At 36.7% G+C, this 15,775-nt stretch overlaps 1 protein-coding gene across 1 annotated transcript in view; it reads right to left on the bottom strand.

Moving 5' to 3' along the window:
* Positions 1-15,775, bottom strand: part of ANO3 (anoctamin 3) — a 117,147-nt gene that overhangs the window by 7,693 nt on the left and 93,679 nt on the right. Inside the window, exons 15-20 of the mRNA XM_068554562.1 lie at positions 13,276-13,387; positions 12,337-12,394; positions 6,220-6,317; positions 3,746-3,879; positions 2,728-2,880; positions 1,697-1,844 (exon numbers count right to left, since the gene is read on the bottom strand). Coding sequence (XP_068410663.1) covers positions 1,697-1,844; positions 2,728-2,880; positions 3,746-3,879; positions 6,220-6,317; positions 12,337-12,394; positions 13,276-13,387 — 703 coding nt within the window. The remainder of the gene's footprint in view (positions 1-1,696; positions 1,845-2,727; positions 2,881-3,745; positions 3,880-6,219; positions 6,318-12,336; positions 12,395-13,275; positions 13,388-15,775) is intronic.

Below are 15,775 nucleotides of genomic sequence, written 5' to 3'. Positions count from 1 at the left end.
CCCCTTGCTCTGAAAATTTCCAATCTGAATGAATATACCCCAGTTTAGCTGCTAAACGTTCCTGGAGAAAATTAAATACCAGGAAGCCCCTATGAATGTGTGGTTTCAAACTCACATAAGTCCTCCACATCTCTTCTTGAAATGATTCTACATCCCTAGTCACTGCTAATGGAATGGAGAAGGGGTCAGGTGCTATCCACGTGAAAAGTCAGTACCTGGAATGTGAACAGAGCTTATACCCATCCAATCTCATTTTCACCTGCCACTAGGTGGCAGTAAAGACACCAACAAATAATGCCTGTAAGGAAGAGGGCTGCCAAGCGAGCCTACATAATTTAAACCATTAAAATCTGTTTCTAGACCATTTTGAATAAAGAAAAAAGAGACTTTTGGGTTTTTCACTGTTAATACTAAAAACCAATTTATATCTGTTTAGTGTTTTACAGTTCATAAAATGTTACCTCAGGCACCATTTCTTAAACATAGGTCCAGATTGATGATGTGCCTTTTAGTAAAAGGCAAAGTTAGCACTTAAATCTTGGGAGTTTGACTTCAAGTTAAAATCTCTTGACAAGACTCCAATATATAAAAGAAAATCTCCTGCCTTTATTACCTCTCTTTGAAAAATTGAGACGTACGTTTGTGTTCAGAAAGGCACTGCAGTGTTCTGAGACAAATGAGTTCATCTGCAGAACTAAGGGCTGACTTCGTCCTAAACCGGGGCTCTGCTTGCTCGGGCACACGTCCCGCATCTAGATAAGATGCATGCCCAGGGCTGCTCCTGAAGGAAGGAGGAGACACAGCTTCTCCTATCACTACTTTATTTCCTATCACTACTTCCACACCTAAGGCTAACCTCCAGCTAAAAACTCCAGTTTCTCTCTGTCTCCAAGTTCAGTGCTCCTTTGCATTCTTCAAGCTTTCAAGAAGGAAAGATCTGAAAAACTCATATCCCCTAAGGCAGTGGTTCTAAACTGGGTGATTTTGTCCCCCAGGGACCATTTGGCAATGTCTGGAGACATTTCTGGTTGTCACAAGTCGGGGAGCAGGGAGGTTGCTCTTGGTATCCACTGGGTAGAGGCCAAGGTTGCTGCTAAACATCCTACGAAGCACAGGACACCCCTCCTCCTCAAAAATAGAATTATCTGGTCTATAACGTCAATAGTGCAGAGGTTGAGAAACCCTGTTCTCAAGTGTTGGTTTAAATTTTAACAAAAAAGAAAAAGGAGACAGGTCTAGGGTATCATTTTCTGCATGCTTAAAATCTCTAGCAGTAAATTCCTTTAGAAAAATCTCTAGTCACATAGCTGAGAGTTTCTTCATATTCTGTATATCCCCACAAACTAGCTTAATTCCCTTCAGTAATTTAACTAGTATAGGCCTCAATTTCCCATCTATATAGACAAAATATTGCATTGGATTCTTTCAAAGGTCTCTTCTAGTTCTAAATTTAACTTCTAAATACGTTAAAATGTTTTTAACATTTTAATACCGGTGATGCATTTACACAGAAAATCATAGACTCTAAAATTATTTGCTGTAAAAAACACTGTTGCCCTTTTTATCCCACTTGATTCCACTAATAAACACACAAACGCAATGATCAGAAACATTACCCTTAATGGTCACAGAACAAAGCTTCCCACTAAGTTCCCATTTTAATTACAAATAAAAAATGTGTACATTTCAACCTTACCTTTCACTATATTCAAAATGACTTGCACAGGGGCCATATTTGTATTCATAGACAAAACGTGGGATGTAATCAGATGTAATAGCAATTACAAACGCATTGGTAATCACAGCCAATATACCAATTCCTTCAAGGATTCCATACCAGATACCTAGTAGGAGAAAGATTAAAGATAGTGAGTAAAAAGAAAAAAAGTTAAAACCCTTTAATCAACCTTAATTTGGAAAAAAATGTTTTAGTTATGTTGGAATCACGGCTCTGTCTATTATTTACTTTCTTAGGATGGTATGTATCTCACTACAGATATTACAGCTATTGAATACTTTTCCATAGAGGGGAGGTAGACACCATGTAGAGAGATTTGAAAATTAAAATATCGTTAGGAACTGGTTCATGTCTGTACCAATGAGATACAGACACAGCTGCTTAAGATTCTTCAAAGCCTATGTATAGAACTTGATGAGGTACTCAAACCTATAAAAATAAAGTTCTACATCATTGTGTGAACTCTGAAATATCTGTGTTCACTCTGGGTTTTGCCTTTATCTTTGTCAGCTACCTTTTTAATGTAAAAATATGAAAAAGTAAAACTAGTTTAGTGTCAAGACCTGGAAATCTCTAGTTGACATTTTCTACTTCTTAAGAGGTCAATCTGGCATAATATAGATACACAAAAAAGCTTTTGAAATTGTATATAGTATCAATAGACTATTGATTATGGTCAAAACTGATGTTTCAAATAGGATTAAAGTTAACTTTAAAAAATAATGGAATGAAAAAATAAGCTCTGGAAAGGGATATATGAGATCCTTTTCAGTTACAAATAAGTTTATGAAATAGCATGTTCAGTATGAACTTACTCTCAACTAAGAGTTATAACTAAACTTACTCTCATTTCATTCTTTAGTTAACGAAAACAGTTTTGTTATGGCTGGAAGGGAGCTCCAGCAATAGAAACCCACATTGTGCTAAGTAAGATCAAGCCACCACTTGGCCTTAATCAATGCAAAAATCATGTACTTGCTGAATCTTACCTATGTCGGTTGCTCTGGCTGGCAAAGGCCTCCGCCACTGGGTGACAAATTTGTACGCATCCAGCCTGATTTCAATGATATTGTTTAACAAAGCCAAAAGAGGGGCCAGAGGAAAAGCCGCAACAAAGATGGTGGTAAAACCAAACTGCAAAACTGTAAAGGGAGAGGGTTAAAAAATCGGTAATATAAACAGTATCATTTATTGAGTGCTTTCTTTGTGCCATATTAGGCATCTTTACATAGATTGCCTTTAATCCTTTCAACATCCCTACAAAGTAAGCATGCTTATCCCACTTTACAGCTGAGAAAACTGTAGCTCATACATGTTAAGTAAACTGGCTAAAGGGTAGATGGATGAAAAATGTTAAAACCTGCATTCAAACTCAGATCTCAATAGATTGAAAGTCTATGAGCCTTTCACCTCTATGCCATGCAGCATGAAGGAAGAAAAACATCAGAAAAGAACTTGAAGAAAAATGCTTAGTCCTAGAAGGGAAGCAGGAGACCTAATCTTGTCCTCTCTTTTTATAGATGAGAAAACTGAGGGCCAGAGAACAAAAGCAAGTGTCAAAACAACATGCAGTGATCTTAACAGTTGGAATGGGGATCCTTATTTTTGTAATATAAATAAGTAAGGTTCTTGAGGACTCAAGACTCAGACTGGGTCTGTGCAAATGTTTATTGTGAGAAAGAATTATTGCTTTATTTGGGTGGGCTGATACATTTCTTAACATAGGAATGGGTTTTGCTTTATTTTGTTCCTTTAAAATATTTGCTCAGAAGGTATGTGCTTTCATTTTGGTCAAACGTTATGGTTGACAGGACAAAATGCATAAGCCTTCCAAGGGTACTGCTTTAATATCTTCTCTAGCTCTGCTGAGATAAAGGTACAAATGTGTTTTAGAATGCTTGGGATTGGAAAGGAGAGAGATGGTTTTCTCTCTTGAATCAGAGCCTGAGTGAAGTAGAAAAAAGTATCAAGAAGGTCAAATAGCTTTGCAGAAGGTTCTTTCCATACCCATTTCTAAGTACTCATCCATCAGTCCGTGAATATTCATGGGCTGTAGATTCCAATCATTTTCCCACTGAGGTATGGAAGCATCTTGTATACCCCGCTTGATTTTATGTCGTGACCACCAGTTCTGGATCAACCTGCATCAAGACAAAGGCCTTTTAAGCTCATATTTAAGCACCTGGTAAACAATTTATAGTGTATTAAGAAAAGAGAAACTCCAACTACCTTGCGACTACACTAAGAATGCCTGGGAATTGAGGGGATCTTTGCATGGTCTCAACTTTAAATTTAGCAAGGAGGAAGAGGCCTCAGACTTCCTAGACCCTATAAACATCTACATAGTTATCAAAGAGTTGATCCTCCCATATACTAGGTGCTTCCTGATATTGATTAGACAAATACTCATTTCTGTGATTCCTTCCCCTACCCCACCTATATAAATACCTAAACTCTTATGCTGCCTGTCGTGATTGGATCTGAGCCCTTCCTTCCAAATCTTCTGGGCTATGCTCTCTGAACATGAGTAAAATCATGTTTCACATTAGATAACTGAGCCCTACCTAGAATTTCAAGAGATGTAGTTTCTAGTCCTCACCCTACAATGCATTAGCTGTGTGGCTTTTAGCAAGTCACTTCACTTCTCTGAGTTTATAACTATGAAGGGTTCAAGTGATTACACTCTGCTTCTATAGTGAACAATAATTTACAGGTAATGAATCTGTGTCTCAGTCCATTTACCAGACTTGGAAAGGAAGTAGCAACACTCTTTCCCTAACCCAGGGGCAGTCTTGAAATTATACAACTCAGAAATATCCTGGTATGCAAATACTGTAGACTTCTGGGTAATGAATTATCTTAAGAGTTAGATAAAAATTATCTCTAGGATAAGGTGAATCTCACAGGACTCAATGAACAGTACCCAACTCTCAATTTTAATTAATCATGGACCTAGAGCTTCAGTGGGGGTTGGAAGAACCACCATAATTAGATCAAAACGTCAGATAGCGCTTCAATGTGTGCTCCGTGGAGGTTGCCTCTGGAGCCTCGTGAAGATGAAAAAGGGGGTTGGGAATGGAAGGCCTGCTTGCTTATATTTTATTTATTTCAGTCTGCTTAAGATTTTACTTGAGGAAAGAGAATTGCGCTTTTAAAGTTTAAAAATCATTGCTTTAGGGACTGGTTCACTCTTGCCAGAGTTTCTTCAGCAAGGCCTTTGTCCAGCTGTTGGGAAAACCCCACCAGGATGTCATTTGCCATGGTACCCTTGGGATTTGATATACAAAATCCAGGCTCACCTCTTGGGCAAGGCCATGGTGAAAATGTGATGTCCAAAGTGCATGGTATGTACAGAAGTACATAGATAATGATAACAAGAATCATTCTTAATATTACAGTGACTACTACACCATCTTGACTGTGCTTATGAAGTAGCCACACCATGTCAGATCCTGTGCTAGGCACTTGATACCTAATTTACTCAAATATTTTCAAATTATGTTCCTCAAACTTTATGTTTCAAAGAGGTAAGCCAAAGATAGAAAGGAATACGAAAAATGGACTGGGCTTCCCAAACCTCCATGCCTATTCTCCCTTCATTTAGAAGAGATTCATTTTAATCTGTTTTGACTATTGAGGATTTGTGTAAACATCTCTTCACAAAAAGCTTCTGTCATTTATTGATGAAGGTTTAAATACCATTGGGTCATCTCATTTAATCTTTATAAATCTTTTAGTTTACAAATTTAAAAAAATGTCTCAGAGAGGTAAGTAGATTATAAGCATCTTTAGCAAGAGGCAGAAAAGGAATCTGTACCAGGTCTCCACAATTTCTCAGTCTGATGCACTGGGTTAATATCACCTCTCCAACCCCCAGGTCTCTGCTCAGGAATATCCTGATGCTACTTAAGGGCCAAGGAGGAGAAAGAAACATGGTATAATTTGATGACTGAGCCTAAGTTATTTATATCATTAATCAACTAACCAGTTCTTTCCCCATAGTCAGGAAATTCCTCAAAATTATAATGTTTATAAATTAATTAGGCCTCAATGCTTCCATACCACAATGTTTTAAATACACTCTATTTCACTGTATTCTAAAGGATAATATATTTTAACAGATGTAAAAGTGGGCATTCAGGGTCCTTCCATGTCAGTATTTCACTTGAGGACACGGGGAGGGGGGAGGGTAAGCTGGGACGAAGTGAGAGAGTGGCATGGACATATATACACTACCAAACGTAAAATAGATAGCTAGTGGGAAGCAACCACATAGCACAGGGACATCAGCTCGGTGCTTTGTGACCACCTAGAGGGGTGGGATAGGGAGGGTGGGAGGGAGGGAAATGCAAGAGGGAAGAAATATGGGAACATATGTATATGTATAGCTGATTCACTTTGTTATAAAGCAGAAACTAACACACCATTGTAAAGCAATTATACTCCAATAAAGATGTTAAAAAAAAAAATTAAGTACTCACGGGTATCCCAGTTCCATGAAATTGTTCCATATTTGCTTCAAAAACATGATAACTCCCATCTGGAGGCAAAGGTCTATCAAACAGCCACTAGGATGACACTGAAACAGAACAACAATAGCATTAATGATCTTGCTCTTCTAGGTTGCCTTAAACACCCCCACATTCAAATTGTACAGCAAATTCTAAAGCCAGGGCACCTTATATCAATGCGTAAAGAGAATAAAAACAGGGAAGAAATAGCGCATATGAGGATACCTGATAGGGAAGTTTTCAGTAATATACATTGGAATATTGATCAAAATTATAACAGCAATAACCAAAAAATCTAACTTTTAATGAGCACTTAGTACTGCCAAGCTCTGTGCTAGGCATGATCACATTTAATGAATGCTCTGGAATACTACATATCTATTAACAATCAGGTGATAGCAAAATATTTAATTCTATGACAAAATGTTTATATTTTTAAAAATCAGCTTTTTGTCTCAGACTGATTTTAAATTTGCAGAAAATTTACAAACATAGTACAGAGAGTGCCCATGCAGCCCTCCCCCAATTCCCTCCATTGCCCCTTACATTACCAAGGCCTATTGTCAAAGTTAAGAAGTCGATATTAGTACATTGCTATTAACCAAATTCCAGACTTTACTTAGATTTCACCAGCTCCAGGACGCAACGTGGGATACCCCATAGCATTTATTTGTCATGTTCCCCCCAGTCACCTCTGGTCTAGACAGTTTCTCAGATTTTCATGTCCTTAACAATTCTGAGTACTGCTGGACCAGCACCCTGTGGAAAATCCCCAAATCTGGGTTTGTCTGATGTTTTCACATATTTAGACTGGGGTTATGTGCTTTAAGAATGGAGGCAGGGCACAGAGGTAAAGTGCCATTTCCATCACATCCCATCAGGGCCACATGGTATCCACATGACATCACTAGTGATATTAACCTTCATCACTTGGTTAATACAGTACTTGCCAAGTGTTTCTACTGCAAAGTTACTCATTTTCCCTTATCTCCTGGAGAGGGAGTATCTACATATATTATAATGTATTTTAAGTGATAAAAGTATGCCACAAAATAGTTTGTCAGCATGATCCCAATGTTGCCTTCTCTGTGCTCCTCTGCTTTTTCAGATGCTCAGTAACAGCATTAGAAACCCACACAAACAAAAGTGTGATTCCAATGAAAATTGCAATCAATGTGTTTTGCTTGAAAACTTTGCACTATAGAAGATATTTGGGTAGGAAAGCATGGGTCTTTTTCTTTGGAAATGGGTTCATGTCCTGCTCGTAAGGATGATGGTGTCTATAGCTTTGATCTACAGTTCCTATTTCTATCAAATCAGTACCAGTGGGACTTCAAAGGGAACAAATACTTAGGACACAAAGAGCCTGCTTTTCTGTTTCCAGCCCAGTAACTTGAAACTCCCTAATCTGAGCCAGAGAGAGGGTTTGCCAGTGATAATTTTTATTGTGTGGAGAAGTTTCATGTCTCCTATCCAAGCACGCTCCTTCTAAATTTAGGACCCCCTGAGCTCTGCTACATATATACCATAAGTGGGTTTGGTAGACTGTCTGAGGCAGAATAATTACTAAGCTACAGAGTCAGATCACAGATCACAGTTGCAAGCTGAAACTCTTCATTTTTGTAGAGAGACTCACAGAGGCAAATTAACTTGTCCAAGATCATGCAATGCTAACTGGGGATGTGGGAATGAAAGCTTTGGTCTCCTGTACCCTCATCCACTGCTCTTTTACATAATGCTAAGGATGAATTCTATTTACCAAATGTGTTCATTGCCTTGAAGGGTTGTTTTAGCAAAGCCTGTTATTACGCGGGAAGTTAAAAAGAAGACCATCATAGAGCCATGTGACTGGATCACCCTCCACAATGGTAGGCCAAAGCGGGGAGGCTGGATGACAGACCATTTATAATTTTGTTGAGATTGAGCCTTGATGACTTTGTAGTTTGATTTACAGGGTACAGAAAGAGATCCAACAGTTTCAGTGGATCTGCCTCCTCACATAATGATTCCTTTGAGCTAAATCCAGTCCTTCATTACTCTAAAACTCATTCGGTATAAAGTCTATACTTAGAATGAGTAAAGGGCATGGATGAATGTGCAGGAGACGCAGGCTTTCATTCCCATTGCACCATTCAAAATTATATGACCATGGACAACCCAAAGCTGGGTGCCTTCACATATTTTTCTCATTTGCTCCTCATGAGAGTCTGGTGACACGGGTGTTAATATCTCTAATTTGTAGATAATGAAGCTAAGTGGCAGACAGAACTATCAGACTCCAATACCCTATTCCTTTCACTTGATCCACTCTAGTATGTTTACTCTAAATCCAATTTACATGTAGGAGCCAGCAATCATTCAGCGATCTTGTACCAACACCAATTTTTATTAGATTCTCCACTGTGGCAATATGCTATCCCAATGGTGGCTGGAAAGCGCAGTGATCAGAACATGAACTCTAGACTGCCGGAATCAAATTGATATCAAATTGATGACTTCATCAATTTATAGGTATGTTTCAATAATTTTAGGTAAATTATGTAACTTCTCTAAGCTTCTGTTTTCTCATCAGTAACATGAGTGTAATAACAGAATTGTTGTGAGGATTAAATGCATTAATATATGTAGAACACTTAGAACCAATTGCTGGAATGTGCTGGCATATAGTAAACACTCATTAAATATTACCTATTATTAACATTTTACACAGATTTACATATATGAGATATTATATGGCATAGTATGAGGGAAGTCCAGTATAGCCAGTTCGTAAATGTTCTAAATAAAATTGTAGTACTTTTTTCCTTTCTTTATAATGGCTACCATTATTTATGCCAGGGATTTTACATGCATGATCCAATTTAATCCACCTATGGCCAATATTACTGAAATGGCTAGTCTTATCACAATTTGCACATTAAGAAAATCGAGACGTAGAGATACTAAGATCATGCATTCAGGTGCAGCAAAATTAGAATGTATACTGTCAGATTCCAAAGACAAAATATTTGTTACAGATCATAGTTATGTTCTTTTCTTCAAGACTATTAACATCATCAAAGGAAGGAAAGAGACTTCTTCATCTGTACACCACATATTACCCAGCAGAGACCTAGGGTAGAATATGTGTCAATAAATGCTTGCTGTATGATTGAATTCAGAGGGTCAATTCTTATCTTCCATCATGTATACTTTTTCTATCTACACTTCCAGGATTTCTAGGGTCTATCACAAACCCATACTTTTATTTCACTGAGTTTTTTTCAAAATAAATAATCCTTTGTTGGAAAATATGGCTACTATCTATGTCATATGTATTGTGGAAAATATCTAGGATGGTTATGAAATATTTTTCCTGACATTAGTATTATAATTATTCCCCTGGTACTTTCAAAGAAGAATCATGAATTCCAATAATTTCACAATTAAGAGTACCCAATTAAACAAAATTATTGGTGCTAGCAGCCACTAAAATGGCATCAATATGCAGATCTACCTGCGCGTGACTACACTGTTGCCCACACTACCCTTGCTAACTCCACTGAACACTCTTGGAAAAAGTAAGCCTTGCTTCTTTCCCCCCATTTGGGTAGCTGAAAACCGTTTAGCAGATATAGTCATACTTCTGGGCTATGAAAGAAAGCTGCAAGTCTGATTTGGGGACTTTCAGGAGGCCTGGGACTATGAAAGGCCTTAGTTGATCTCTGACCAATAGAATAATACCCAGGTGGCTGTAGAGACAGAGCATAGATAAACATCAGTTACAATTTATAGAGTTCCTCCTGCAGTCCAGGGACTGTGCTAATTGTCTTATGCAAATTATCTCTTATTTATTAACAGCTTTGCAACCTAAGTGTTACTATTGCCAGTTCACAGATGAGAAGACAGATATTCAGAGAGGTTAAATTAAGGACAAAGAATGAAGAATCAGCAACATTAACATTTGAGCCCAGTTTTCTGTGATATAAAGCATATGTTCTTTGGGATTTTTAGGCTTTCTCCATGTATTCCAATAAACTTTTAGAAGACTCTGGGGAGACAACATTAATGAGAGAGGCCCTGAGTTTTGGGGACTTTTTAGATAGAGACTAGGAATGTCTCCTATTTCTCAGGTAATCTTTTCTTAGCCTCTCTCTAAATTATGACCTCCTACTAATGCTGCCACAAATTAAATTGGATTTTACATTAGAATAATTAAAACAATTTTGAACTAGACAAGGAATAAACAGTCTGACAATGAGACTGAACAGAGTCCAGAAATTTCAAGATGTAGAATATGAAAAATCTTACAGTCTCATTTTGCCGAATGAAAAAATGTATTTATTACATTTATTTATTAAATGTGTGCCTGCCAATTAGGCATGGGGGGATCTTGATTACTCTTTACACCAAAATAAACTTCCAATGGGCCAAAGATATCAGTATTTAAAAAAAATAACATTAGCTAAAAATACATGTTAATTCTGGGCTTCCCTGGTGGCACAGTGGTTAAGAATCCGCCTGCCAATGCAAGGGACATGGGTTTGAGCCCTGGGCCAGGACGATCCCACATGCGCAGAGCAACTAAGCCCGTGCGCCACAACTACTGACCCTGCGCTCTAGAGCCTGTGAGCCACAACTACTGAGCCCAGGTGCCACAACTACTGAAGCCCGTGAGCCTAGAGCCCGGGCTCCACAACAAGAGAAGCCACCGTAATGAGAAAGCCCAGGCACCGCAACGAAGAGTAGCCACCGCTCGCCGCAACTAGAAAAAGCCCACACGCAGCAATGAAGACCCAACACAGCCAAAAATAAATAAATAAAATGTTTTTTTTTTTAAATGTGAATTTTTAAAATTTCCTGAATGGAGAATACATTTTTTTTTTTGTCATGATACAAATTCCCCAAACCATTAACAACAGTAATATTTTGATTAGAAAATGCTATATAGTTTTGTAAAAAATATATCAAAACAAAACTAAACTATATACAAGAAAATGGAAACATGTCTGCAGCAAATATGAAAGATTAGAGTCTAATTTTTTTTGTTTTTAGATTATTAAAACAGAAAAACTGTTTAATGAAAATAAACAGGAATAATACACACACAGAAGTGTAAAATGTCAACAAACATATGAAAAATATTCTCCATTTCACTTGTAATTAAAGGAACTGAAATCAAAAGAAGATATCCTTTGGATTATTGGTAAAAATTAAAATGTTTCTCTTGGCAAAAGTCTGAAAAGTAAATTCATACTCTATAGGTAGAGCATGGCATTTGGGAGGACAATTTGTCAGTCTCAGTGAAAATATAAAATATTCTTACACTGTGATAGAGAGATATTATTCCTAGACATTTTGTTTCCATGACATACATATAATAAATCAATAAAGAAATATGAGACTTTGAAGATATACCTATATATTTATAAATTAGTATTTGAAGTAAGATTTCTTTTGGACTAAATTTTCCCTGCTTAAAAGGAAACCCAGCATGTTTAAAAGTTTGGAAACCAGTACAATAGACAATAATAATTCCCCCAAAGAAAAACAGTCCTGGAGCTAAATTTCTGGGCATTGTGAATGGAAAAAATAATTTTGATGGAATATTAAAAAGAGCTGAGGGACTTCCCTGGTGGCACAGTGGTAAGAGTTTGGGCTCCCAATGCAGGGGACCTGGGTTTGATCCCTGCTCAGGGAACTAGATCCCACACGCATGCCGCAACTAAGAGTTCGCATGCCACAACTAAGGAGCCCATGTGCTGCAACTAAGGAGCCACGAGCCACAACTAAGACCCGGCACAATCAAATAAATAAATAAATAAAAATAAATAAATACATGAGCAAATTCCTGCTTTCCAAAAAAAAAAAAGAGCTGAGGTCAGGATCTTGGGGTTTAACCTTCAAGTTCACCCTCTTTTTTGGAAAGACTTAGTTCCTTCATTTCTGAAACCATAGGAAGTCTCCTTTATCAAAAACACATCTTCAGCATGCCTGAAATTCCCTGTTCCACCTTCCCTTTCTCTCCCTTCCCACACCCTCTTCCTCCCATAGTCCTTGGTCCATATCCATGCCTATCCCCACACCCACCCTTACAAGATTACTTACTTCCTCCAGTCTCCACCGGTTGAAAAGTTTATTGTACTTTCCTGGATGGCCTACAAATCTGTAAAAAGCCATTTTAATTCATTAGCGTTTATGTGGGTTGACTGAAGAACATTTACCAATGCATTACAACAAGTGCATGTGTGGGTAGAGACGTAAGTGTTCTCTGGAGCAACTTGTACCCAAACAGTTGACTTAGGTCATGCTTACACATCAAAGGACCCAACTTAAAAAGGAAAAATGATGTGTGAAGTCAATATCAATGAGTTGAGAAAGTACAGAGAAACCAACCGAATGAAATTTTCCACTTTTACCTGTGGAGTTTTAGTGTCTTCTTGACCTAGTTAACGAATATTAATACAATGTGCTGAATGGTTTAGTTTAAAGTGTTTCTAGCTTCAGTATGTTTCCATGGCACTTGTCAGAGTGTTAAGCATATGGCAAACCAGAACCAGTAGCTTAATATGCTTCTTTTTCATATTTTGCAGCAAATTTAGGGAAAAGAAAAACATTACCATGATAGGTATGTCTCCCCACTAAGGAACTGTAAGCTGGGGTTACATAAAAATTATTTTCTTATTTAACAAAACCATTACTTATGATTGGAGAGTCATAATTCAACCCAAGGATGGCATATATGTTTTATCTATTTATTTTTTAAAAATGGAAGTATAGTTGATTTACAATGTTGTGTTAGTTTCAGGCATACAGAAAAGTGATACGGTTATATGATTTTATTTTTTTATGCCAACTTTAATTGGGAGTGGTAGCTAGAAGCACTGTACTGAGAAGTCTTTTGATTTGAAAAAGCATGTGAAGATTGATTGGGACAGTTTTCTAAAGCAGAGGACAAGAATTTGCCACCCCTGTTAACAAACTGGCAGTGGAACTGTTGACAATCTCTGTCATTCTGCAAAGATAATGCCTATGGAGTTGACTTACCTCCCCAAAAAGAAAGCAATATAGAAGATAGAACTGTTTAAATTGACAAACTGGAAGAGGAACATCTTCAAAGCAAAGCTGTTTTCCCATTCAGATTCTGTTCGAGGATATTCTAAAAGGAACATAGGGTGTGTTTACATAGATGAGGTAAATGACAAGAAATATGGATACGGAATCAGAAGTCCCATGTTCAAAGTCTGGTTCAGTCATTTACTAGTTCTATGAGCCACTCAATGTCTCTGAGTTCTAGTGTCTGCATCTGTAAAAATAGGAATGATAATATCTGTTCCACAGAGTTGCTGAAAGGATCCAATGAGGTAATCTTTAGACATTTCCCACAGCTACAGGAGTATGATGCTTGTTATTAAGATGTAAAGATTTTCAGGATTCTCTCTGCTCCTTTCATTTAGAGGTAACCATAAATATTAGATCAGTCTTTCACCCAAACTGGCTATACTTAATATAGGGACCTAAATTGTCCACAGGGTTCTTTGAAAAAGGAATATTTTGTATGCAGACTGAAGTGGAATAGTAAAGAGAAAAGAGGGCTGCATCAGTCACAAGAGCCCAGTTTTTATCTCAACCTTACACCTAACTTGCTGGTAATCTCAGGCAGGTCTCTTCACATTTCTTTGTAATCAGTTTTATAATCTGTGAAATGAGGAATTTAGACAAGATAATTTGAAGAACTCTGTCAACTCACACCTTAGGTGTTCTAACTTTTCAAACAAAACAAAACAAACAAAACACAACAAAATACAGTGATGAGAGAGATTGGATGAAGATGGCAGCATGTACTGCGGCCTCTGCTCCCACTCAGTATCCAAATAAGTGATAGAAAATATATATGCACATCTACTATATATATTTTAATATAATTGAAAAATTCAAGAAAGGTAGAAAATAGATGGGCTCTGACTTAAGGAAAAGATAGGCCAAAATATATGCATGAGCAAAGCACAGAATAAGAACGCAACAGGTCTTGGGGGAACTCCAAGCCCAAAGCAGGTAGGTGCCAGAAATAGGAGGGGGTCCGTGGGGCACCCAAAAGAGTGACTGGTTGGTGGGCACCAGTGAGAGCAGTCAGGAGAGGCTGACATTTCCCCATGGGTTTTGATCGGTTGTGTTTTCATTGTTGTTTCCTTCTAAATAGTTTGTAAATTAAGCATAAAACTTATTTAGAAATGAGAATGTGGATTTTTAAAAAAATCCTGTGAGTAAGATTGCTTTTGGTTCTCCATTTCTCATTTTATTGCAGTGTGATCCACAAATGTGTCCTGTGTGATTTCTGCTTTGGGGCAAAAAAGTTGCAATTTCATTGTGGTCAAATTACATGGATAAGTTTTGTCAATGTATCAGGTGTCTGAAAATAATATTTCTTTTGAGCATACAATTTATATATATTTTAAAAGAAGCTTGCTAGTTATGATATTCAAATACTCTATATCCTGGCTTATATTTTGAGTGTGGATTTATCAATTTATTTTTGTATTTCTATCATTTTTTGCCTTCTATGTTTTGAAGGTTTGTGAAAATGTGTATAGAAATCATGACTATTATATTGACCTGGTAGATTGTTTATCACTATGAAGTGTTTCTCTGTCTCTCTCAAATAGACATTAAATTCTTGTTTGCCTAATGTTAATATGGTGACATATGATTTTATTGTTACTATTTTCTTGATATAGATGCTCTTATTGCTGAATTGACCTCTAACAAAATAAAAACTCTTTACCAGTTGACCTAATTTGTTTCTTGGAATCCAGGTTTATTTTTATAGATAATTAATATTACAGATAAATCACAGTTCATTATTATAGTTACTTTATTATTTGGAACAACTGACAACCATTCTGATCTAATTCTCAACAACTATAAAACTAGGCTGAAAAAGTTATCTCTTGGAATCAAATGTTATATATTTCCTCTCTAAAAAAACCTTAATGTGATAGAATTGAAGCTTTGATTTTTTTGTGTGTGTGGTTTTTGAAAATAAAATATTTGGACAAAAAATGAAATCAAGAAACAAAGTTTAAAAAAATATTTTAAATAAAACAGTGTTTGGCCTCTTCTAGAAAGTTAAACCTAATTTCTAATTTGAAGCATATATTTGCAAGCCAAAAGTTATACAGAATATAATGTCATATATATTATATATATATGTATATATTTATAGGTATATACATGCAATGATATTATATTACTTTAAATAAAATATCAATATTTTATTAATTTAAATCAATACAATTCATTCATTATTAATCAACAGTTATGAATCCACAGGCATTATGGTATGAGTTACAGATGGAAAAATCAAATATGAAGTGAATACACCTGGAACTTAGCACAGATAACTGTTCTGTTTCCTACTATCAATTATGGTCCCCAAATCACTTGCTTAGATTTGCTTCTATCTTGGGTATAAAGTACTTTAAAAGTTAATAAATATAAGGAATCAGAGCTGGAAGAAACCTTTGAGACAATCTAGTTCAAGTGCTTT

This window comes from Eschrichtius robustus, chromosome 11 (assembly GCF_028021215.1).
Source record: "Eschrichtius robustus isolate mEscRob2 chromosome 11, mEscRob2.pri, whole genome shotgun sequence".
Lineage (NCBI taxonomy): Eukaryota > Metazoa > Chordata > Mammalia > Artiodactyla > Eschrichtiidae > Eschrichtius > Eschrichtius robustus.
The sequence above is the reverse complement of the archived record's forward strand: the minus strand, read 5'-3'. Positions and strand labels throughout refer to the sequence as shown.